At 39.0% G+C, this 27502-nt stretch overlaps 1 protein-coding gene across 2 annotated transcripts in view; it reads right to left on the reverse strand.

The window, feature by feature from the left end:
* The window catches only part of PIP5KL1 (phosphatidylinositol-4-phosphate 5-kinase like 1), an 823238-nt gene that overhangs the window by 28292 nt on the left and 767444 nt on the right, over positions 1 to 27502 (reverse strand). For both annotated transcript variants that reach the window (XM_044065322.1, XM_044065321.1), the window contains one exon: positions 4626 to 4788. In XM_044065322.1, the coding sequence (XP_043921257.1) occupies positions 4626 to 4788 (163 nt within the window). The remainder of the gene's footprint in view (positions 1 to 4625; positions 4789 to 27502) is intronic.

The raw sequence follows: 27502 nt of genomic DNA on the forward strand, positions 1-27502 counted from the left end.
CTGTATTAGCCTTAAATGTAAGTGTGGTTGAAAGTGGTTTGCCCATTCTAACATCTGTATTAGCCTTAAATGTAAGTGTGGTTGAAAGTGGTTTGCCCATTCTGACATCTGTATTAGCCTTAAATGTAAGTGTGGTTGAAAGTGGTTTGCCCATTCTGACATCTGTATTAGCCTTAAATGTAAGTATGGTTGAAAGTGGTTTGCCCATTCTGACATCTGTATTAGCCTTAAATGTAAGTGTGGTTGAAAGTGGTTTGCCCATTCTGACATCTGTATTAGCCTTAAATGTAAGTGTGGTTGAAAGTGGTTTGCCCATTCAGACATCTGTATTAGCCTTAAATGTAACTGTGGCTGAAAGTGGTTTGCCCATTCTGACATCTGTATTAGCCTTAAATGTAACTGTGGCTGAAAGTGGTTTGCCCATTCTGACATCTGTATTAGCCTTAAATGTAACAGTGGTTGAAAGTGGTTTGCCCATTCCGACATCTGTATTAGCCTTAAATGTAAGTGTGGTTGAAAGTGGTTTGTCCATTCTGACATCTGTTTTAGCCTTAAATGTAAGTGTGGTTGAAAGTGGTTTGTCTATTCTGACATCTGTATTAGCCTTAAATATAAGTGTGGTTGACTGTAGTTTGCCCATTCTGACATCTGTATTAGCCTTAAATGTAAGTGTGGTTGAAAGTGGTTTGCCCATTCTGACATCTGTATTAGCCTTAAATGTAAGTATGGTTGAAAGTGGTTTACAAATTGTGACATCTGTATTAGCCTTAAATGTAAGTGCGGTTGAAAGTGATTTGCCCACTCTGACATCTGTATTAGCCTTAAATGTAATTGTGGTTGAAAGTGGTTTGCCCATTCTGACATTTGTATTAGCCTTAAATGTAAGTGTGGTTGAAAGTGGTTTGCCCATTCTGACTTCTGTATTAGCCTTAAATGTAAGTGTGGTTGAAAGTGGTTTGCCCAGTCTGACATCTGTATTAGCCTTAAATGTAAGTGTGGTTGAAAGTGGTTTGCCCACTCTGACATCTGTATTAGCCTTAAATGTAATTGTGGTTGAAATGGTTTTCCCACTCTGACATCTGTATTAGCCTTAAATGTAATTGTGGTTGAAAGTGGTTTGCCCATTCTGACTTCTGTATTAGCCTTAAATGTAAGTGTGGTTGAAAGTGGTTTGCCCATTCTGACATCTGTATTAGCCTTAAATGTAAGTGTGGTTGAAAGTGGTTTGCCCATTCTGACATCTGTATTAGCCTTAAATGTAAGTGTGGTTGAAAGTGGTTTACCCATTCTGACATCTGTATTAGCCTTAAATGTAAGTGTGTTTGAAAGTGGTTTGCCCATTCTGACATCTGTATTAGCCTTAAATGTAAGTGTGGTTGAAAGTGGTTTACCCATTCTGACATCTGTATTAGCCTTAAATGTAAGTGTGGTTGAAAGTGTTTTACCCATTCTGACATCTGTATTAGCCTTAAGTGTGGTTGAAAGTGGTTTAGCCATTCTGACATCTGTATTAGCCTTAAATGTAAGCATGGTTGAAAGTGTTTTACCCATTCTGACATCTGTATTAGCTTTAAATGTAAGTGTGGTTGAAAGTGGTTTGCCCATTCTGACATCTGTATTAGCCTTAAATGTAAGTGTGGTTGAAAGTGGTTTACCCATTCTGACATCTGTATTAGCCGTACTTGTAAGTGCGGTTGACAGTGGTTTACCCATTCTGACATCTGTATTAGCCTTAAATGTAAGTGTGTTTGAAAGTGGTTTGCCCATTCTGACATCTGTATTAGCATTAAATGTAAGTGTGATTGAAAGTGGTTTACCCATTCTGACATCTGTATTAGCCTTAAATGTACGCATGGTTGAAAGTGTTTTACCCATTCTGACATCTGTATTAGCTTTAAATGTAAGTGTGGTTGAAAGTGGTTTGCCCATTCTGACATCTGTATTAGCCTTAAATGTAAGTGTGGTTGAAAGTGGTTTACCCATTCTGACATCTGTATTAGCCTTACATGTAAGTGTGGTTGAAAGTGGTTTACCCATTCTGACATCTGTATTAGCCTTACATGTAAGTGTGGTTGAAAGTGGTTTACCCATTCCAACATCTGTATTAGCCTTACATGTAAGTGTGGTTGAAAGTGGTTTACCCATTCCGACATCTGTATTAGCCTTACATGTAAGTGTGGTTGAAAGTGGTTTACCCATTCTGACATCTGTATTAGCCTTACATGTAAGTGTGGTTGAAAGTGGTTTGCCCATTCTGACATCTGTATTAGCCTTAAATGTAAGTGTGGTTGAAAGTGGTTTACCCATTCTGACATCTGTATTAGCCTTACATGTAAGTGTGGTTGAAAGTGGTTTACCCATTCTGACATCTGTATTAGCCTTAAATGTAAGTGTGGTTGAAAGTGGTTTGCCCATTCTGACATCTGTATTAGCCTTAAATGTAAGTGTGGTTGAAAGTGGTTTACCCATTGTGACACCTGTATTAGCCTTACATGTAAGTGTGGTTGAAAGTGGTTTACCCATTCTGACATCTGTATTAGCCTTAAATGTAAGTGTGGTTGAAAGTGGTTTACCCACTGTGACATCTGTATTAGCCTTACATGTAAGTGTGGTTGAAAGTGGTTTACCCATTCTGACATCTGTATTAGCCTTACATGTAAGTGTGGTTGAAAGTGGTTTACCCATTCTGACATTTGTATTAGCCTTAAATGTAAGTGTGGTTGAAAGTGGTTTACCCATTGTGACATCTGTATTAGCCTTACATGTAAGTGTGGTTGAAAGTGGTTTACCCATCCTGACATCTGTATTAGCCTTAAATGTAAGTGTGGTTGAAAGTGGTTTGCCCATTGTAACATCTGTATTAGCCTTAAATGTAAGTGTGGTTGAAAGTGGTTTGCCCATTCTGACATCTGTATTAGCCTGTTGTCTGTAATACTCTGGATCTTCTGCGGTATTATTCTTATATCGGTCGTCTGCTCTCTTTGCTTTCCTTATTTGTGCCTGAAAATGGATTTCTGTATGTGCAGGAAATCCACCTGGTTACCCAGAATAAATCAATAAAAAGCATGATTTCTGAGATTAGATTCATAAGTTTTAACAAGCTTTTATCAAAGGGAAGGAATACTGTATCCACACTTAAATTCTGGGTGTCAATAATAGGAGTTACAGGTCTATTTACACTATATAAACCATGACCTTTGGTGAACACAACTTCAGTCTAATGGAGATGAATTTCAAGAAGGAAATGAAGCACCTTTTCCACCAAACCATGAAGGTAAAGTGATAGAAGTTGATGGAAGAAGATATTTCCATGAAGTCTATAGGGTGCTTCTTGTAAGGACAGAATATATGAGGAGAAGCAATGTGAAAAAAAGAAGTGAGTGGAGAGCTCTGAAAGTAAGAAGGAAACCGTAAGAGAGGTGACGGAATGAACACATGCACAGTAGTGGAGAAGTCAGTTTAAGAACAGATTGTACTATAGGTAACCTAAGTCTTTGAATGAGGCCTACCCTGTACAGTGCCAAAATCTTGCTAAAGACTCCCAGTGAAGCATACTGCTGAGCTTGTGTGCATTGAAAAGAGGAACAGAGGCCCAAGTAGGAACATACAGCTAAAAATCTGGACTTATAATTAGAATAAAATATGAATACTGAATATTACATATTTCTTCCTGCTTCCAGTAGGAATGTGAAATACTAATAAAACATGTTTAAGAAACAGTGTGTGACAAAATCGAAAACATTTAAGCACATTTTCAAAGACTCTGTAGACTTTAATGATCTGTACTGCAAAATTCTACCAAAGAAGGTTTATTTTTGCTTCAGAAAAAGGGAGATGTATGATGTGTGCCCTCTTTCTTTAAAGTATTGTTACCACTAGTATGTTGGCCATGTAGTTTGGTTTTCTGTATACTAGACATCTTCAAAAAATCACAGGATGAGTGGGATTCAGAAAATTGTGTGAAGGTATAAATTAAGCCTGAATAAAGGAACATACTTGTAAAAATAGAGACATCCTGTACAAGGGTAAATTAGGCCTGAAATAGGGATGTTCCTCCAAAATAAGGGCATTTGAGAGGTGTGCACTGAAGTGAACAGCAATCCCAAGTACTATTTTCTCATCTTAGTGCTTCTCTTGCATATAGTTTACAGTAACCGATAAATTACCAGTCAATATCCCCAGGATGCAATCCCCTGACGATAACCTATGTAATAACAGACGGGGGGATGAAATAATTTCATCTTGGTATTGAATGCACTAACACCAGCGTTAGGGACACTTTCTACTTCAGCAAACTTGTCAAGTCACAAAAGAAAAATTCTCCACTTTCTGACTGCTGGCTTTCAGTACAATGCTTCTAATTTGAGTATTTTAACTGATAATCTATGAGCCTAAAATTGTACAAATCAGCCCTCATCTGTTAATCTGTGCAAAGCTAACTTGATTATATTGATGCCATCATCAAACAGTATTTGTTGTGCTAACCCTCTCAATAGTTCCTAGTAGGTGACAGATGAAAAGCCCAATCAGTGCATCAAAAATGGAAGAACAGAACATGATTATTGTGTAGAAATGCCCAGAAGAAATGGGGAAAACTGGGACCACATAAGACGCACAACACTCACTTTTTAGTCCTGAGAATGATGCTAGCAAAGGACCAGCTTTGCCTTCTCTCATCAGCATGAAGAGGTTGATATGCTAGAAGAAAGCTATAGTCCATCACGTTCAATGTCTGAAGAAATTGTGTATCAATTTCCACTTGGCGAACAAGCCAGGAACGTTGCTGATCTACAAAAGAAAACCTGAATTGTAATTATGTAACAATACATGATAAAGAGCAAATAATAATTATAAGGATATTTTTATATTATTGTTGGACTACAATACCTTTGATCATCAAGCCCCACCATCCATGATATACATTTCATTTATTTCCACCACTTTAGAACTGTACCGTCCCACAATACCACATTGAAAGGTCTTCCCTTTCCATGGAGCATTAGCTCTTCAACAACTTACCATACTGCTAATCACCTGCAGTCAACTAGCCCTGACATGGCATGCAGTCTGTGATCCTTGTTCTCCTGTCTAGTGGATACTGTACACCAGAGCTGATGCCCAAAGTGGTTGGTCTGTACAACGTTTCCCCTAATAGACACCATCTAGAGTTTGTGCTACTGCTGTCCACAACTTTATTTTTGGGTGAGTTTGTGGTGGAAACGCTCAGCGTTTTTTTTTTTTTTTTTGAGAGGAGGGAAGAATCCCACAGAGACACAGGTAAAAAATGCAAACACCATACAGACATTGGACAGAAGTCAGAATTAAACCTTGTGTATGGGATGCAAAAACTTTAACAAGTTTGCCAGCTGTGTCTTTCACTGAAATAATGGTGAAGGTCTGTGCACCACTAACCAGATGTTTGCAGTGAGACATATAGCTGAAAAGAAGCTTGATATGAGGAAAGACTCCAAGTGGGCATTCTTAGACTTGGAGAAAGCATATGACAAGGTCCCAAGAAAGCTGATTTGGGAAGTCCTGTGAATTAGTGCATGCTATTTACAAGGACCCAATAACATAAGTGGGAAGAATGTTTATACTCGTAGAGGGGGTTCTCAATGGGAGTTGGTGTTCATTAGGATTCTGCTCAAAGACCACTGTTGTTCATACTGGTGATGGACTGCATTAGCAAACAGGTTGGAGGGGGCAGATCAATAAAGTTGCTGTATAAGGATGATGTTGCATTGCAGGCAGACTCTGAGCAAGAACATCAGCAAAGGATGGGGGAATGGAATGCAAAACTGAAGGCACACACTTATATTTTTAGATAGTTTTTAAATAGAATTTTTATATAATTCATGAGATTTGTATATGCTTATATTTTAATATTACATAAGTTATGCAAACTATAGGAGACATTTTAGAAATCACAAATACGTTTTTTGTAGGTTGGCAACACTTTTGTACTTGTAGCTTTAAACTGCTAATGAGATCATTAATTTATGTCTATGTTTTACTGGTTGGCTGATCTGCAAGTGGTATTTAAAACAGTTTTTAACATTTAGTTTCAAAGTCTGATGAAGCGTCGTTTTAAGACGCAAAAGCGCTTACTGTATTGTGACTTCTTTGGAATAAAGAGCTTAATGGTCTGCTTCGATTGTCGTAGTGAGCCTCACTTTGTGTTTTTTACATAAAATAAATAATAACAGAAACGAAATACATTGGTACAGTAATCACATAGTTACTATATATAAGTATCAAGTGTGGGGTTTATTTACATTCTGTTAATCTTTGTTTCTGTCAGAAAAATGTGGTTTGCAAACAAATACTCATAGGTAGTTTGAAACAAACATTGATAGTTCTGTATGAAATATAGCTTCTGTTTACAGATTATGGAGACAGTCACTGTATAAGCTGCAGCAACTTTACAGCCTACTGTAGAAGCTGGGGTGCATGGGGTGTAGCCCCATGCACTGGGGTTGTGATGGAGTACAGCCCTCTACCATTTTACACGAGTGTTTTCTGTGCGTTTTTTTTTTTTTTTTTTTACTAGTGCATTTTTTTGGCAGATTAATCTTTACAATTGCTGTTATTCAAATGAAATGATTTGCTGCATAGACAAGTGATCTTGTATTTATTGTTACCCTACATCTAGACTGCATAGATTATTTTATAGCTGTATGAGAAGGAAGAAAACTGTAGCTAATATATAGTAATTTTTATATGCCAATAGTTTATGCAGTTCCGAAAAGTGCATGAGATTATTCGTTATACAGATGTGGAGACTTAAGTAACTTTGTTTTGATGCAAAGGTATTTATTTGAAAAGCATTATTACACCAAAGAGCTATCGTGTGGCCTGCCAAGCATCCAGGATGTTATATGAAGCTGTTGCTTAAATGCTATTTTAAAGAAACAAAAAAGCACAGATTATATCCTATCTGGTGCCTTTTGTTCAAGACTCTGAGAGGTGTGGAAAGCCTCAGTGTAAGATACAAGCTTTTCATCAAAGGGGAAGAAAAACCTGTTATTTAAATTCTGCTCAAATATTTTAAGTTGCACTTACAGTAAACTGTGTGGTGATACATTTTTGTACTTTTCTGCTTTTCGCGATTCACTTTACATGCTCGAAATTCTGAAATATCGAATTTCAGAATCGCGAGCCCATAAAGTGGAAATCCTAAAAGATGAAAAACCCAGAAGTGCTAAATTCAAAATCGCGACTTCTATACTACACACACATACACACACCTTCCTCCCCACACACAAACACACAATCCTATCCTACATACAAGCAGGTGGCCAAGCCCCCCTGCACCCCCCATGTGGGAGGCTGTGCCCTCACACACCCCTACTTAAATATACTAACTCCAAGGTCACACTACATACACAAACACATAAAATACGACCACACAAGCTACATTCCCCTTGCACACACATATCACAGTAAAAAAAAACAGTAACACACACCCTACATCCCCTACCCAAAATATAAACACTTACTTGAATCCATGAGCACAGCGCAACACCAGAACCACTAATTCAACATCTCCAAAATGCGAGATTTTGAATTTCGTGCTTCTGGATTTTCGATCTTTTAGGATTTCCACTTTATGGGCTCGAGATTCTGAAATTCGATATTTCAGAATTTCGAGCATGTAAAGTGAATAAGCTTTTTGTCCATGTTTTAGCCAAAAAAGTTCACAGATTTTTTTTTTTTTTTTTTTTTGTAGTTTGATCTGGGACCTTAGTCTTGAAGCTTCATTTGCAGTTGTATGAAGATCATGCTGTACTGCAAGATTTTAGCATTTTTTTATATATAATACTGCACTTCTATTTCCATAAGTAGAATTATATGTAAAAGGTACCTTTCTGTATTTTGAACCCAGTCTGGAGCCTCAGTTTTGTAGCTTCATTCACAGTTGTGGTAGGACTGTGATTTGTTACCAGATTTGAGCCTTATTTAAGCAATAACCCACGCCTGGGTGTGGGTAATGCTAGATTTACCCACGGTTGGTGTGGTTTGGTCATGAGGGCGAAGCCCAAGTGGCCAAACAAAGACAACCGTGGGTAAATCCAGCATTACCCACACCCAGAAGTGGGTTATTGCTATTATACAATGACATTATTTAAGAAAAAAAATACTTATTGTTCTTAAATAATGGCATTGTATAATGCCTCCGTGCTGCCCTTCTACAGCTGTCTGGTATTCTGCGGCAGTTCTGATATACTGCGCATGCGTATGCTTATGCAGTACATCAGAGCTGTGGGTGAAAGCAATGGAGAAAGCAAGATCTCTGTTGCTTTTTACAAAGTGTCTCGCTATGTTAAAGGAGTTTAACATGGCAAGACAGCTTTAAAAAAAGCAATGGAGAATCTCCGTTGTTTTTTTTAAAACTGTCTCGCTATGTTAAACCCATTTAACACAGTGAGACAGCTTTAAAAAAAGCAACGGAGAAAGTAAGATCTCCGTTACTTTGTTTAAAGCTGTCTCGCTATGTTAAACTCCTTTAACATAGTGAGACAGTTTCTAAAAAGCAACTGAGATCTTGGGTTCTCCGTTGCTGTAAAAAAAAAAAAAAAGACTTATAATAATGGAAAAAGTCCAGGTGACCGGACCTTCTTCCATTTGTTTACGTCTGATTTCCAATGTGCACGCTGACCAATCAGCGTGCACGTTTTGGAATATTAATGGGGGGACGTTGTATAATTAGTAATTTGCTACACCATTACTGGTACATTTCTGCATAGTCTGCTGCCTTCATCTGTGAAGGGATTGCAGTAGTGGCAGTAATGTGAATTCTGCTCCAGGATTTGTGCTTCAGTACTTTAGATACCTAGTTAAAGTTGCACTCCAGTGCCTTTCTGTATACCATGCTGCTGATTTTTCTCCTGTTCTTTCAGTCTGTCTCAGCCCCCACTGAGACATTAAGCTAAAATTTTCTGAAATTCTAACCATAGGACTAGAGCTCCAGTTTGAATTTTTTTTCAAAACCCTCCAACCCTTCTCCTGTTGTGGTTTTAAAAGCCTGTTCTCTGGCTTCCACCCCTTATGGTAATCTAACTTCCAAAGACCCTCCCTCCCCTTTTTCACTGCTATTGTCTGTTGTGTACCTACTGAAGTACTTTCCCCACCCATTGTTTTCGACATATCCATAATACTGAGTATCAAGCCAGCAAACCACTATTGCACTTGAGTAAACCTCCTTTACCACAACTTGACTCCTGCTCATTTTCCCAGATCTCCCATGTGTTCAGATACGACTTGGGCACATATTCCAGACTTAGGATTCAGCTGTCAAGCTCCTCCCTCTATTCATAATGCACTATTCCATCTCCATTACCTCAGACCGAGTTTGTTGCCATATAACCCTATTGCTAAACAGAGACAGATATTGCTGACAGAGAAAGGAAGGCTCAAACCTGGAGTTGTAGGTTCCAAATACAATCCTACACGTCTCTCCTGAAAACAAGGATGGTGGATGGATGGGAGGGAAGTGGAGGAAGAATGAAAATGAACACAGATGCCTAGTTATGGTGAGTACATAACTTTTACATCTGATGTTGTCCTTTTCATTCTTCCTCAACCCATGGGACAGAGACTCCAGTATGTTAATCTTGCATGGTTCTTATGGAGGGATATTCCAGAGTACCACTGAACCAAATGTGGCTTGTTTCTAGCGATAATATCCAATTTGTAATGAGTAACAAAAGTATGAGCATTGGGCCATGTAGCTGCAGCACAGATATCATCAATAGATGAAGCAGCCATGGGTCTGGCTGAATTAGCCTTGGGGGGTTTAGGTAAGGTCATGCCTTGTTTAAAATAAATCTAAGAAATACAGTTGGTAATCCATTTGGCTAGAGTGGCTTTAGAGACTGGACATCAGCTTTTTTGCTGAAAAAGAGACAAAGAGTTGATTGATTTTCTAATTTGTTTTGTTTGGTGAAGTTAAAAACGTGACTGTCTGTGTACATGAAGGAGATGCAGCATGTACTCTCCTTTATTCGAAACATTTGGAAAGAAAACTTGTAAGTAAATAGATTGGTTAATGTTATTTTAAGAAGCCACTTTATGTAAAAACATAAAAAGGTTTGTCTGTAAGGTAACCCTATCCTTATGAAAAATGATGTAAGGTGTTTTTGAAGAAAGAGCCTAGAGTTCAGGTATTCTCTTTGCAAAAGTAATGGATACTAAGAAGACCGTTTTCCATGTCAGGAATTTTAAATCAGTTTTAGCTGAAGTTTCAAAAGGTTTTTGAGTTAGACCTTGTAGCAGATCCCAAGGTGGTGAGGGATCCTATATTGGAGGTCTTAGAAGAAAAATACATTTTAGAAAAGCCTTGCATAATTTAGACAAAGTGTAACATCAACAACAGACCTCCTGCGCGAGTGCAATTGCACCCTCAAAAAGGAGACTCAAAGGACAATAGTGAGCCAGCAAAGCTGTTGCTGGAAAGCAAAATTTATTAAATAAATATAGAAGACATAAAACAACACACAAACAGACCGGTTTTCGGAATTAGATTAGAAACATAGCCTTCCTCAGTGTAAATTCAATCACCAAATGTTGCTTTTTATTTACACGCGCCTTAACTAACAGTTAATAGGTTTAACCTTAACCTGTTTTCATTTTACCAGGTGTTTTTGATATTGGTTATATGTTCAGAAATTCTGAGTCTGAGGGGACGTGAGGTTTGCCCAATGTAAAAGGATCCACAGGTGCACGTAGCCAGATACACCAACCAGTCTATGCTGCAATTAGCAAAAAAATTGACATCGTAAACTGTAGCAGAATTATGACTGGTGAATTGTTTAGATTTGCTTACTTTGTCACAATTACTACAATGGCCACATGGAAAACAGCCGATCAGAGGTCCCCCTGTTAATGTAGTCTGTATTTGTTGAGACAGCCTGTTGTCATGTGGGTGTTTGTAATGATTGAAACAACCACCTAGATTCTTGCCCTTTCGAAATGAGAAAAGACATCTGTCTGGTATGATGTTGGATAATTCTTGATCATATTGTAAAATATTCCAGTGTCTGTGTATGCTTTGTATTAGAGTGTCTGAATTCCTGGCAAAAGTCGTTATAAACCTTATGGGTTGTGATACCATGGTGTTGTGCTCTTTATAACAAATCATCCCGCTTAAGTTTGTTGACCAGATTGTTTGCCTGCAGGACATGTCCCATCTTGTAACCCCTGGATCTAAATCTGTTGGTAAGATCTTTTCTATGTTTCTGAAAAGAAGATTCATCAGAACATAAAAGCAATATCAAAAACCAAAAGATCCATAATGCTTTATATAAACATCACTTATCACATAAAACTGCAAAATTCTCCTTCATGTTAATTGACATTATAAGTGGTAATAAACATAATAAAATAGGTTGGCACTCACTTTTAAACTCCAAAGAGAAGAAGTGGATTGTGAAATTAGGTGGATTATTTCCACTGTATCTAAATGAACAATTCTAGGTTAAACCTATTAACTGTTAACAGTGTGTATTTAAACAGCAACATTTGAGTAATTGAATTTACACTGAGGAAGGCTGTGTTTCTAATTCCAGATGAAACCGGTCTGGTTGTTTGTTGTTTTATGTCTTCTATATTTATTTAATAAATTTTGCTTCAGGCAACAGTTTGCTGGCTCACTATTGTTCCTTTTGAGTCCTGTTTTTGAGCCGTGCAATTGCACTCGCGCAGGAGGTCTGTTCTTGATGTTACACATTGTTTCACATCCTGCTTGGAGCCTGTGTGCCTGATACAGACTGCAGATTATTTCTACAGTCAGCAATGTCTTTTTTGGTTTGCCTGGTTTATCCTATTGGAACTATCACTTTGGTGCCAATCTATCTGTTGGGTTAATTTTGGCATTTTCATGTAGGATTCACCATCCTGAGGGAATATATACACTTTTTGCAGTATATAGGCATTCTCACTTGTTCGTGGTTTCCGAACGCCATTTGGCTGTTATATGAACATAGAACTTCACGGCGGCATTGTTCAGCCACTTTTAACAACACGATCAAGCTTATTTCTTAGCTGGTCTTTTTTCAATAATCAAGGTTTTTGGAGTTTACTTCTGTCACCTGAGTCATCTGGACTGGTTTTCCTCTCGGGCGCCTTCCTTTATTGACATTTAAATCAAGGTACTGTTTTTTCCTTTTTATGCTTTTGGCTGTTTTCAAGCCGGTTTATATCATTTATACTGCAACAGTACACAGGAAGTCGTCTTGTGTGTATTATCAGGAACAGTTCATGGGGACTTCCCAACGACCACTTTAGCAAGCAAAAATTTTCGGAAACAGATTGATTTATCATCAATATTGGGGCTCCTTTCATCATTTTTCAAATTTTGAACTCATTTTTGCTACTGGACTATATGCGTTGCTTGTCTAATCTGGACATTTATGTTCTATACATCTACTAAGGTCTTGATTTTTTTCTTTTTTGGATTTTTGCTTGCCGTTCTCTGTACCAATTTTATCAGCTGTGTTTTTGTGGGAAACAGTTTTGGTGGATTACCATCGTTCAGTAAGCAGACAAATGTTTATTCCAGTGGCGGTATGATTTATATATTTTTTTGATTACATGGGCATCTATATCTATGAATAACGAGACATTGTTGTTTCATTTTGGACCAAAGTTTTTTTGTAACCCATGGAAGAAAATTGCTTTTGTTCTCCATTTGTTATGACTATTAGGATGATTTGGTCATATGTTATGTGTGTAAGATTATAATAATCCAACAAGCTTGGTCATTGGATAATTGTAGCATGATTGTTTTTTATCTAACTTTTCATCATCATTAGTTGGTCTATTTACATTTTATTACTGGGATGTGTAGGACTATGTGTGTTATATGATTATACATTTAGTCTTTGGTCATCAATACATTTGGAAGTTTTTGATACTGAACCATTTTGGGGTTTCCTTCGTGGCCCCTTTCTGTTTAGATAACCACAAATTAGTATATGGCCATGAATAATTTTGCTTACAAATACATCAGTAAGCTAACCCAATACACTGTAGTTTACCAGGTACATTACATTAACATCAAGCTGGAGATTCTTCTATCTATTTAGTGCTTTTCACAAATTTTGTATCTCAACAGTTGTTGTTGGCCTTTTTCTAGTGTCCTAATCCTAGGAATTGAATTATCCAGTTTGAGTATAATACATTTCTTCATTATCCAGATGTACATTGGTCTTTTTACTTGCATTGTTATATTGTTTTATATACAGGGGCAATACTTATTTTATAGTAATAGCTATTAGGTATAATATTACCTTTCAGTATCTAAGTCCCGTTTTTCCCCACAGGTTTCCTACCTTTGCTAGAGTGTACCTATTTGACTAGGTTATGACACTATATTGCTACTATCATCAAGGATATTTGCTATTTGTTGGCATCTCTTTTCATATACTCACCCCTTGGTTGTGATCACTTGAGTTCTCTCCAACATTAGCCACATGGTTTTTTATACTAGTTTTTGGCATTACTCTGGTCTTCCCATTTAAGATTTGGCAAAAATGTAATCCCTTTACAAATCTTTGCTATTTTTTCAATAGAGAGACATAGCATTTTGTACATTTACGTACAAATTGTTTTGTAACGGCTATTATTGTCTCTTTTGTTTGGCATAGGGTGGTCCATTTTCTGACGTAGCATTTCTGTTTTTTGGATGTTGGCTACTATTGTCTGTTTTTTTGGAACCATTTCTTTTTGTCCATTTCAGGTTCATTTTTATCTAGTATCCAAATTTTCAGACGAAATTTGAGATGGATCTCTTAAGTTTGGTCTCTGGTCTGTCAGCAGACAGGGAAGACCTTGGATTCTTTGGACTAGGTTCTTGTACACAGAGTGTCAATACAGGTGAACCATTGGGTCCGGAGGCCATATGTGGTATAGCCTTTGACCAATTACACAAACATCTCAGATCTCTGAGATCTAATGTCTGGCATTCAAAATTACTCAAGGCTTATATTGTCAAAAATATAACACCAAGAGGACTTAGAGTGAGAATACAACCACATGTGGGGGAAGCTGATGAGGAGCTTAACAATGAATGGGCAGCTATCCAGCAACAGGCTACCATGTCTTTTGTTAAAGCATTTGCCAAATTTCACGATCGAGTGACTGATCGTGAAATCAATACAGTGTTGAAACTGGTCAATGATGTACAACCATTTGAAGGGGAAACATTTTTTAACAAACAGTTGACCAAAGTAGCAACAGAGCTTAATAATTTGGAAGAACAACTAAAAATGAAAAAAATCAAGAAATTTAATAGGGACCAACTGGATTATCAAGGTACAAACCCTTTTAGTAATACTAACAGACATGTAAGATTCCACCCACATCAAACTCGTGCCCCCAAAAGGAAAAGACCTAGGTCAATACTCAGAAATCGTACTCCAGATACTGGTTCATCTACAGATGATCTTTCTTCTTGTACTGACAATGATTTGCAGGCTGTATCAGGTTCACCGTCCCCCAAAAGAACACCAGCAACCATCCCTTTAGGTTTAGATACCAACGAGGGGGTAGAAAACACAAGAAGAATAAACAGCATACAGAGTCTATTGAAGTTAGCAATGCAGAAATAAATGTTACATCCAATGTGAATGTTTTAAATTTATCAGATTTTGTGTTGACACCTACACAACTGTCTGTTCTCAATAAAGGTCTCACATTTATACCGGGTTTCTTTGTATCTGAAGATGTACTAGCACAAGATGTTATGTCTTTTTGCAGAATGTTAAATTTGAGGTTATTTTTTGGTGATACTGACAATGATTATATTCAGGATAAATTTATCTACCATAAATCACATTTTCTTCCTCCTATGCATCCCATTGTACACCATTTTCAAAATAGTATCCTCAAAGATCTACATTTTTCCAGGTCTGAAACACAGTTCAAATCCAATAATATTACAATGGCTGAACAAAAAGCTATCAAGGAGTTACAGAATAATAGTAATATAGTTATCATTTCAGCTGACAAAGGTGGGGCTGTAGTTGTCCTAAATTGGTCGGATTATGATAACAAGGCCAAAAGACAACTCTCGGACAATAAATATTATTCTGAAATGGCAATTAATCCCACTTTTAGGTTCAAAAAACAAATTGATGACTTTGTGTTGTGTGCCAGGGATGCGGGCATTATTGCCACTGAAGTTATGCATCAGCTCATGATCCAGGACTCAGCCAATCAATACATATACTTTTTACCCAAGATACACAAGGACCCGGTTAATCCTCCAGGGAGATCCATTGTCTCAGGGAAGGGCTATATTACAGAACCCTTATCTTTATATCTCACTAAACAAATCAAGCCTTTGTTATCATTAGTACGCTCACGGTTACATGATACCACCAATCTTTTACAATCATCTCAGAAACTCAGTTAGAACCAGATTGGCTAATGTGTACACCTGATGTAAGCACCCTTTATACTAACATCCCTCACCAAGGAGGTTTGGAGGCCTTGGCCTATTGGCTAGAGGTGGCTGGCTTATATCAGTCTGATTACAACGATATTTTGGTTGGTCTTGCAGAGCATGTCCTGACCAATAACGTCTTTTTTTTATCAAGAAACCTGCTATTGGTAAACAAAGGGTACAGCTATGGGGGCATCATTTGCCCCTATCTATGCTGATTTGTTTATGGCATTTGTTGAAAAGGACATCATTTATGATAGTCACAATAACATATATCTTGATTACATGGATATTTGGAGACGTTATTTGGATGACTGTTGGTTGGTATGGAAAGGAGAGACAAACCAATTGTTTGAATTTTTATTGTATTTAAATAACAACAAATGGGGCCTTCAGTTTACAGTACACTATGATATTAACACTATTACCTTTTTGGATGTACTAATTAATAGGCTACCAGATCATACACTAGGCACTGAGGTATTCGGGAAACATCCTGAATACAATACCATCCTCCATGAAACCAGCTTTCACCCACCACATATTGCCAGGAATATTCCAAAATCACAATTCATCAGAATGAAACGCATATGTTCTGATGAATCTTCTTTTCAGGAACATAGAAAAGATCTTACCAACAGATTTAGATCCAGGGGTTACATGATGGGACATGTCCTGCAGGCAAGCAATCTGGTCAACAAACTTAAGTGGGATGATTTGTTATGTTATAAAGAACTTACCACCATGGTATCACAACCCATAAGGTTTATAACGACTTTTGCCAGGAATTCAGACACTCTAATACAAAGCATACGCAGACACTGGAATATTTTACAATATGATGTCTTTTCTCATTTCGAAAGGGCAAGAATCTAGGTGGTTGTTTCCATCATTACAAACACCCACATGACAACAGGCTGTCTCAACAAATACAGACTACATTAACAGGGGGACCTCTGATCGGCTGTTTTCCATGTGGCCATTGTAGTAATTGTGACAAAGTAAGCAAATGTAAACAATTCACCAGTCGTAATTCTGCTACAGTTTATGATGTCAATTTCTTTCCTAACTACAACACGGACTGGTTGGTGTATCTGGCTACGTGCACCTGTGGATCCTTTTACATTGGGCAAACCTCACGTCCCCTCAGACTCAGAATTTCTGAACATATAAGCAATATCAAAAAACAAAAGGTCCATAATGCTTTATATAAACATCGCTTATCACATAAAACTGCAAAATTCTCCTTCATGGTAATTGACATTATAAGAGGTAATAAACATAATAAAACAGGTTGGCACTCACTTTTAAACTCCAAAGAGAAGAAGTGGATTGTGAAATTAGGTGGATTATTCCCACCTGGTCTAAATGCACAATTCCAGGTTAAACCTATTAACTGTTAACAGTGTGTATTTAAACAGCAACATTTGAGTAATTGAATTTACACCGAGGAAGGCTGTGTTTCTAATTCCAACTGAAATCGGTCTGTTTTTTTGTTGTTTTATGTCTTCTATATTTATTTAATAAATTTTGCTTCAGGCAACAGTTTGCTGGCTCACTATTGTTCCTAATTTAGACAAAGCCAATAAATAATTTCTGTCCCCTGTGTGATAATTAGAAATCGCTGCTAGTTGAAGTTTAATTGTAGCGAAACTTGCTCCTTCTTTAAAAAGAGTTGCTAAAAATTGAAGAATCACAGAAACTGGAGCAGAGAAAGGGTCAAACTCATTATTCAAAGCCCAAAGGGTGAATCTTTTCCAATTGGTCTTGCATACTTTCTTGGTAGATTCTTTTTGGAAAGCCAAAATAATGTCATGTACAGGGTAAAGAGAGTCTGGTCTCTATAACCATTACTGGAAGTGGAGAAACTACGTGGTTAGTTTCAGGGCCTATTGTTGGGATGTTGGATCCCTAATGGATGAGAGAGGATATCCAGAGTTGGCTTGAGTATCCATAGAGGATAACAAAGATGAGACCATAGGAAGGAGAACTATACTTGCCGAATCCAGAAAGGGGCAATGAGTATTACTGGGGTTTTCAGCCGACTTGCTTTCTGCAGAACTTTGGAAATCAAGGGGAGAGGGGGAAAAGTGTAAGAGTCCTGAGGGCCAAGCATGGACTAGAACATCTCTCAGTGACACCCCCTGAGGGGGAATAAGAGCAAAGTACCTGCTGCACTTGCTGTAGGAAGTTGCAAAGAGGCTGCAGCAAGGTTAGCCACAACAAAAGATCATTTCCACCCCAGATTGATTGAGAGACCACTTGTGAGGCATCAAAATGGACCTGCTTAGTTTGTCGGTTCCCTATTACCAGATCGCAGATGCAGTTTGTCGAATGCATCTTGATCGAACCGAAAAGAGCGAAAAGACAAAATAGCAAAGAGGCTTTTCAGCGAATTCTTTCCCTGGGAAAGAATTTGCTTGTCTGCTTTCGTTACTTTGACATTTTCAGCACTGTAGCGCAATCTCGAAGTTCATAAATTTAGGTGGGGGTGTGTGGTGGCACAGCCCCCCCACATTATGTAATGTTTGAATGTTTTTTTTTTTTTTTTTTTTTTGGAACAGAGATTTTTTTCCCTTGGAAAAACATCGCTGTTCTGAGGTTTCGACATTGTAAGCTTACATGGGGTCGATTATTTATCATTCACTTTTGTAAGCATGCGATAATATAATATAGACCCAGTTTGTCCACTAGTACATTGGTTTTCCCTGGAATGTGTATCGCATTTAGAAAGAAGTCTGATAAGATCGTCCATTTCCACATTCTCATGGCTTCTCTGCAGAGGGGATAAGATCGCGTTCCTCCTTGTTTGTTGATGTAACAGACTACAGACATGTTGCTGTTCTGAACTGCAATAGTCCCTTGAGGGAGAGCATCTTGAAATGCCTGCAACACAAGTAGGACTGCTCTCATCTCTAGAGCATTGACATGCAAATTGCTCTCTTTCAGGGGGAACCACATGCCTTGGACTGTTCTTCCCAAGAAATGCCACACCCAACCCAGTTGAAAATTGTCCGTGGTCACTGTGGCCATTGGGAGAGGTAGAACAAAAGGTCAGCCTAGATAAATATCATCCAATTGGATCCACCAGTGGATGTGTTGTTTGCAAATTGGAATAAGCTTAATTGGAAAAGATAGGGGTTGATGCAGAATGAACCACTGCACAGCTAAAGTCCATTGGAGAACATGCATATAGAAACATGCCAAAGGAAGTAATACAATAGCTGCTGCCATGGAACCTAGCGCTTGAAGTATTGATCTTGCTAAAGGAGATGGATGGGAAAGCAGAAAATGAACCTGCCTTCTGATAGTGGAAATCCAGTGAGGAGGAAGTGATACTTCCCTGTGTTGTTATATCCAGAAGTGAACCAATGAACTCCAGGCTTTAGACTGGCATTAAGTTTGATTTGGCATAGTTTATTGTTATACCCAGTGACTTGCAAATCTGGAGCAAATAGTCTCTGGCATGCAGAAGGAGATGCTTGGAGGGGGTGGTGAGGAGCCAGTTGTCCAGATATGGAAGCACTCAGAATCCTTTTAGTCTCAAGTGAACTGCCACCACCCGCATACATTTTGTAAACACCCTACGTGTTGTGCTGAGTCCAAAGGGCAGGGCTCTGCATTGGAAATGACTGACTCCCAGCCAAAAGCGTTAATGTCATCAGAAGCATCTGTATATTTTGATATGATAGTACATGTCCTGAAGATCTATCAAGCACATCCAATCATCCTTGTGAAGAAAGAGTAGGAGGAAATGTACCATGACCTTTTGGAACTTTGATTTCTTCATGTACGATTCAAACTGCTTAGATCCAAAATGGGTCTAAGGTCCCCTGTTTTCTTGGGCACTAAACCAGTTGGACACCTATTGGAACTGGCTGTCCCTCTGGAGTAGGTTTGAGTGACTCAGAGGTCAGAGCCAATGAAAGAAAAGGGATAGTATCTGAAAAGTGAGAGGGCAGTTCTCTGGGGAGAGAAACATTCCTTTCAACCACCTCGAAAGCCGACATACCCAAAGAAGCCTTGACCTACCCTCTCTGAGCCAAAACTCCTGACAAAGGTAGGTCTTGACCACTCACAGATCCACACCTCAAGCATGGAACTGGTTCTAAACTGGCCAGGACTGAGGCTCTGAGGGGAAGGGACATCTACAAAATCAGAGCTGAACCTATCCCCTGGATCCAACACCAACACTCAACAACAGCTCCGGGACCCATTCTGATTCAGGGGTATCAGAGCAGAACTATTCAAGGATATAGTTGTAGTCAAGGAAGAAGCTTCCCTTGGATCTGACATTGGCCCTCTCAGAGATTTCAGATCCTTGATCTTTGAAACCACTGGCAGATCAGTGAAGGAGATAGAATGGTTCTGGATATTATAGGCATACTCACAGATCTGACAGGGGATGGAGCTGGTAAGACCCCCATCTGGATCTGAGCTCTGAGAAATTTTTGCATCATCCTACCCACATCTGCTTCTGATAAATTTCTGGAGGACCCAGAAGAAGTTGTGGATGTGGGCCTTGTGTATTTCTTGGGAGTCTGAAACAACTGAGCAGGCAGGGTGGGAGATATGGGTTTAATATGAAATTCTGGAGTAAGACTCCTGGGAGACATACTAGACTTCAGATCTGAGGAATTAGGATCCAAACATGGTACTGTAAGGGATGCTGAGAAAACAATAGGAGCTGAAACCTTCAGAACCTTCAGATCTGAGGATCGGATCTTCCCATCTGATGATTTCAGATGTGAAGTTTTTCTCGTTTTTGGTGGAGACCAAAGAAGACTTTGGGGGCATAGGTGAAAAGCATTTCTTATGCGCCAAAGGAGCTGACTTGCTAGATTTGGAGGGAGTTTGAGCCCAAGAAGTAGTAGCAGACCTTTCAGTATCAGTTTGTTTCACCTATCTGCCAAGGCCCTAGGGTTGAAAGTAGAGTGTACTGAACAGGACGTGTCCAAATGCCTGTGTTCAAGGCAGTACCTGCACTCCTTGTGGGCATCTGAATTGGGGATTTTATGCCCACAAAAGCTGCATTTTTTAAATCCTGTAGGTTTATCCAACATGACAGATAACCAATAAAGAGCAACAAAATAATTATGCTTTTTTTTATATAAAGGAGAGTAATAGAGAGAGAGAGAGAGAGAGAGAGAAAAGGAAAAAAAGGTAAAGATTTTAATTACTAACTATGGTAATTTAACAAAATTACACTATGTGACAAAAGAGTAAGCGAAGATAAAAGCAATGGTGATAGAAATTTACTAGATAGTAGAATAAACTCCTAATGTCCTACAAAAAAATTAAGACTGATGATACATAGATTAAGATTAAGGTAAATTTTAAAGTTTTGAGCAATAGAAAAAAAAGATTGAAATAACTCACTAAATTAGCTTTACTGATGCTTGAGAGAGGAACCCGCATCTGTTCGCAATGGCATCAAACAAGATCTGAGGTAATGGAGATGGAAAGTGCATTGTGGGTAGAGGGAGGAGCTCAAGAGCTGGATCCAAAGTCTGGAATATGTGGCTGAGTCAGATCCGAGGATTGGATCTGAACCCATGGGTTGAGGAACAGTGAGAAGGACAAGATCAGATGCATTGTTGATCTCTCTGAATATCTCTCTCAGGCAGGGATGTGCCTTGCATTGAGTAGCATTCTACCTTCACTATGGATGATGCCACAGTATGAGCAAAGGAAAATTGACTTCAATAATTGACTTAGTTTCTGGTGTCTTTCCAGAGGGAGTCGGTATTTGTCAGCATGGGAGGACATGGTAACAAACCACATTGCTTTGCAAAGGATGGTCTGCACCTGTCTCCTAGGCTTCCAAATATTTGCTAAAACTTTATCCACCACTTTATAGCCTTTTTTAGACAATGCCAAATTAACAAACTTACTGACATAGCAAATAAAACCAAAGAAACCTAAAGATATTACTGCTCAATGCTGAGAGCCTAATAAAGAAACTCTACACCTTACAACCTCTCTTCACACAGGACACCATAGACATCTGTACCATTATAGAAACATGGTTTAAATTCACAAAAGGTACTCCAGCAGTACAAGGCTTCATTGCCTTCCATGTATTTATACTATCAGCTCCACAGACAGAGACAAAAGGTGGAGGAGTCTGAATCTATATTAGCAACAAACATAACCCTGTGTTGGTTAAATAAGATGATGCCCTGGAATTTACCCACATGCAACTCACCACAAACAAAGTTTAACACCATATTCCAGCCAACTATAGGTCACCCTGTGTGGATCTAGAATCCCATAGCACATACCTAGACCTACTAGAGACATTCATCATTAAACCAAATACCCTGTTCATGGAAGACTTTAACAACCCCTCTGCATACTAGGAAACATACACTGCCTTATACTTGTAAGCACAATGATTCCTGGACTTTATTAACACAAATAGCCTTGATTAGATAGTATGCACACCCACCACAGGGTCAAACATACTGGACCTGGTACTCACCAGTATGGGACAGCACTGCCCTCCCCAAGTATCACATCTTTGCCAATGAGGTTGGACCACAAAGCTGTGTTCTTTCTTACTAAAAATCAGTTTGTTAAGCCCTGTAACAGTTAAGAACTATTCCAAAGCAAACTACATCCTATTAAGTGATAGTTTGTCAAATCTCATTGCCCCTCCCAACCACAAGTTCACAGCAACCTGTGCAGAATTCTTCGCAGAGACTCTGTATAACCATGTAAATGGCTGTATAGAGGCTGCTGTAGCTACTTGAAGTAAGCCCAAAACAAACTCTAAAAACAAATCACACTAGTGGAATCCTAATCTTAATAGGGTATGTAACAAAAGGAAAAAAGTCATGGCTAAAATCAGGAAGAGCAGTTCCCATAATGACAGGGGCTCTCTAAATTAAACAGGAAACTAAGAGGGCTAATTTAGTCCAACGAGGCCAATTATGAGGTCAAGATAGCCTCACAGGCTAAAGACAACCACAAGACCTTCTACAGCTATGTCCATACCTTAAAGGCAGCACAGATCAGTCTGAAGAAATGGTGGTCAATGATGGCATCTTAACTGAGCACAGCAACATAACAAATTTGCTGGCTGACAAATTCAGCTCCAACTTCACCCTCCACTCCCCCCATATCACTACATGAAATACCAACTAGCACAACAGGGATCAGGTTCTTACAGTGCTTGCTAAAGCCAAAAGCACACCCTCAATGGGCCCCAACAATATCCCAGGATGCTTCCTAAATAGCTTGAAACATGGCAGATCAGGACTACTTGAGTCACTTTTTAACCATGGCCTCAAAACAGGTTTTATACCACAAAAATGAAGTACTGCAACATTTTTATCTTACTTTACAAGGGTGAACCCTCAGCTGACCCCAGAAACTACAGACATATTAGACTGACTAGTCTAATATGCAAAGCCATGGAATGAATTATCATGGAAAGGATAAACAAACACAGGCAACCTTCAGACACTGGACCTAACTCAGTTTGGCTTTGTCAAAGGAAGGTCATGTCTACTTTGAGGAGGTCACCAAGGCAATAGATGAGGGTAAAATTGTGTATACCACCTACATGGACCTGGCTAATGTGGTCAGTACAATACCCTACTTGGGTATATTTGCCAAACTCAACGAACTGGGCATAAACCACTACATAACTCACCAGATTTCCAGCTGGCTCACAGACAGGACCCAGGAAATCAGGATTGGTGAGACCACCTCCACTAAGAGATCAGTCACCAATGGGATACTTCAGGACTCAATGCTTGGGCCGTTCCTATTTGGCATATACCTCTCGGAGGTAAAGGCTAATGTCAAGGGCCTCTGGCTGACTATGTTCACAGGTGATTGCAAATTGGAAGCTATCAGATTCCACCCATGACACAAACATCTTATAAGAGGGTCTAACACAGACAAATGAATGGTGCCAAAGTCATGTATTAAAACTCAATGTCAAGAAATGCATTATAGTCCCTTTTGGGGAAACTGCCACCTAGGCTAAATTGCTCCTTCGATAAAATACCCCTAAAAGTTGATCTGGGAACATACGTACACAGTAATCTGGCCTTTGACCAACATGTGGCCAAGGCAGTAAGAAAATCATTCTAATCATTCTATGTCACCCAACTTATATGTAAAAGCATGGAATTCAGGTCCAAGGAAGTTTTAGTGCCACTTTATTTGGCCTTTATCAGACTCATCATTGAATATTAATGACCAGATATATGCAACAGTTGGAACACTCAGAAAGGTTCCTTACCAAGAGAATGCAGGGTATAAATGCATTGCCCTAAACAGAATCACCTTAAAGCCCTATCTCTATACTTGGTATTCTATAAGTTACTGAGAGGCGATGTATGCCTGCCATATAAGGCATCCTTAAATCCATCTCTGATAGACCTTTTGCACATCTGTAAAATGAACAGCATCAAAAACAATATATCCAAAGATTTAAATTTTGCTAGTGACATAAATATGGCATGTGGCCTCAGAGGATCCCCATAAAAAATATTTTTGGCCCCTCTGCTGCAGAGGTGATCAAAAAATGTGATGAAAGGGGGTAATCTGATAAAGGGAATCTATAACATTTTTTCTCCCTACTTTTCCAAGTTTTCCAAGGGATTCTCTAACTCCTCATCTAATTTTGTAAGAAACAATATATGCAGTCTCAACAAAATACAGGTAAACCAACATTTAAGTAGAAATGGCAAGGGGGTTCCAAGAACAATTCTGGAAACTTCCAAAACCAAGGACAGTCCAGTAAGACATAAGGACTGTGAGACTTTGCCCCCCTCCCCCCACCCCGGCAGCACTTTTTTTCTTCCACAAAGTCTGAATCTCCGCTTTTCTCTTTGCCAAATGGGTTCTGAATGTCATTCATCAATGTTACAGGTGGCAGTGTGAGGACATTTATCCTTTTCAGAGGTAATTCCTCATCCCCCAGACTACAGTCTTTTATTTCCACCTGCCCTTCATCCCATGCTTCCCAGGTAGTGACAGAACCAGTTCCCCTTTTTCCAGGTGAGAAAGGTATTTTATTCAAGGATGTTTTTAGTGCCCAAGAAAGAAAGAAAATGCTTCTGCTTTTCATTCAAGTTTCCTTGAAACACTAGATTTAAAAGATGCTTATCATATTCCTATTCATCCAGACCTCAGGCATTTCTTAAGGTTGTGTGTGTCTGGATCACATTATTATCTCTTTGCCTTACCCTCTCGACTCTCTACTGCATAAAGAATGTTCACAAAGTGTCTAGCTCCATTTATAGCTCATTGTAGGCTAAGGGCATCCACATTTTTTCCATATTTAGACAACTTGCTTATCTTTGCGGAGTATTTTTCAAAATGTCAGACATCTCTGTCTTGTGTTAGAGGTGTCTTACAGAAGCTGGAATTCCAAGAGAACATTCAAAAGTCTATCTTGATTCTTCCTCACAGGATTATGTTTCTGGGATGCCAGCCAGACACCACAATTCAAAGAGCTTTTCTTCCACAGGAAAAATACATATATATCTAGACCTACTTTAGGGTTTTCCACTCAGACTTTGTCACTATAAGGGAATATCTCAAGGTTTTGGGTCTCATGGCTTTATTTTCATGATACCCCTGGAAAGACTCAGCATGAGTAAGATACAGTGGTATCTGACAACTCTCTGGTCCTAGCACCAGCACCCGTTGTCATTTCAGATCCCAGTGCTGGGATTTGTTGGAAGGGAAATCACTTCATAGAGACAACATAAGTCCCTAAATCCAGGTGTCCCCGTATCCTCCTTACTACAAAGCATTTGGTCACCACAGACACTTCAGACTTTGCTTGGGAAGCAGTTTCAGGAGAGATAAAAGTGCAAGGTGTGTGGGACACCAAGGGCAGATGGAAGTATAGAAATATAAATCAGATGCTTACTCTGATCAAGGCACTCAACTCTCTGAATCATCTTTGGTCCCTGGGACTTCTTCAAGTTGCTACAGACAATACCACAGTCATTTGGTACATCAACAAGCAAGAGAGAGTCAAGATGCACCCCCTCTACAGAGTAGTCAGCATGGGATATAGCTTCACAGCACAGGCTCACTCTAGGGGCATTCTACATTCTGTCAGAGCAAAACTGTATGGCAGACAAAGCTTTACAAGACCAGGGCAACTAGATCAGGCAGTCTTCCAAGATTTGATCACTCTGTGGGAAGTTCCTCATGTAGACCTCTTTGCCTCCTCTCTGAACAATCAACTAGCAGGATTCTGTTCCAGGACTCCATCCAAGAAGGCCTGGGAGACAGATACCTTTTCTTTTCCTTAGACAGGAATGCTCTTGTATGGTCTTACACTCCTTCCATTAATATCCAGGGTATTTCTAAAAATTCACAAAGAATCCCCCAGATCATTGTGGTGACTCCCTTCTGGTCCAGGCAGCCATAGTTTTGCCTTCTTTTCGAAATGGCTAGGGCAATTACCACAAGCTTCCTCACAGACTGGATCTACTCACACAAGAACAGGCGTGTTTGATAGACCCAGACACCAGCCAACTTCAGCTGACTGCCTGGATGACAGAGTCTTGATTCCATGTAGGCACCTATTTTCTGAGGATATGCAGCAGCTACTAATGGAAGCCAGAAAGCCTGCTACTAGAAAATCAAATAATAGCACATGGAAAACGTTTTTTGTTTGGTGCAAACAAAATAACTAGCACCCATTCAGGGCTAGTTGTTCTTTCATTTTACATTTGTGTGAGTTACTGTCCTATGTCATTTCCTATTCCTCTCTCAAGGTTTATTTATCAACCATTTCAGAATATCTGACCATGGATCCCCCTCTTTCAATGCAGACTCATAACCAAATATTTCTGAAAGGGGTTTTGTATAAGTTGCCTCCAAGAAAACTGGTGGCCCCTCCTTGGTATCTTAATTTTGTGTTAGAGAAGCTAATGCTCCATGAACCAGCTAACCTGATTGACTTGAGATTCTTAACATGGGGAAAAAGTTTTACTAATTGCTCTATCCTCAGCAAGAATGGTATCTGAGTTGCAAGCTCTTATGATGAGTCAACTGTATCTCATTTTTCACAGTCAGGGTTTGTTTGAGAACTAATCCTCCTTTTATGCCTAAAGTGTTATCGGAGTTTACTTTAAGCAAAAATGTCCATCTTCCCATTTTTTCCTGAACCCCAAAATGAGGGAGAAACTATACGCCATTCTTTGGATGCCCACAGACAACTTCGGTACTATCTTGACAAAACTAAATCTTTCAGATCTTCGGATCAATTATTCACTTCTTGTGAAGGTAAGAAGAATGGACAACCTGCCTTAAAGCAGACTATTTCCAAACAGTTGACTAAGGCTATTAACTTTTGTTATACTCACCACAACAAAACTATTCCAGGCAGGGTAAAGGCCCACTCTATCATATATGGCTTTTTGGAAAGGGTTGGATTTTAGAAGTATTCTAGAAGTTGCTATTTGGTCCTCTATACATAGTTTTACAAAGTACTATAAGCTTGATTCCTTCTCTAGGTCTAGATCAGATTTTACAAGGACCATTCTCTAGGGGCTACTAAACTCTTCTCCTTCCGCCTCGCAAATGTTTTAAGCTTAGGCAATTTACGCACAGTTGTATACGCAAACTTACCATAACAGTAGATGTTTGAATGATCACTGCTGTAGTAGCCACTCCCTCCCATCCATCCCTCTTGTTTTTTTTATATGTTTTTTATGCCATGGTATGGTTATTTATTTTTTCTTCTTTATAGCATTGTCCTTTCAGGGTTCGGCCTACCTCTCTCTGTCGGCAGGAAAGCTTTGAAGGGCTTGGCATCCAAACTTGTCTTTTAGTCAGCTCAGCTCTAGCTGCCTGACAGTTTGGGAATGTGGAAGGTGCCCTGAAGCACTGAAAGTTGGCCATCTGTTATATCCTTTGCAGCATATAACCCATACAGCTAATGCTACTGCAGCAGTGCTTATTCTAACATGTAATGTTATGGCAAGTTTGCTTACACAACTGTAATTTACAGCTTGAATGCAAGTATTAGTTTATGTTTTCCCTACTCAGCTACACAGTCATTTACAGTAAGTT

Source organism: Protopterus annectens, chromosome 3.part0, assembly GCF_019279795.1.
Source record: "Protopterus annectens isolate FY-2018-M chromosome 3.part0, PAN1.0, whole genome shotgun sequence".
Taxonomy (NCBI): Eukaryota; Metazoa; Chordata; order Ceratodontiformes; family Protopteridae; genus Protopterus; species Protopterus annectens.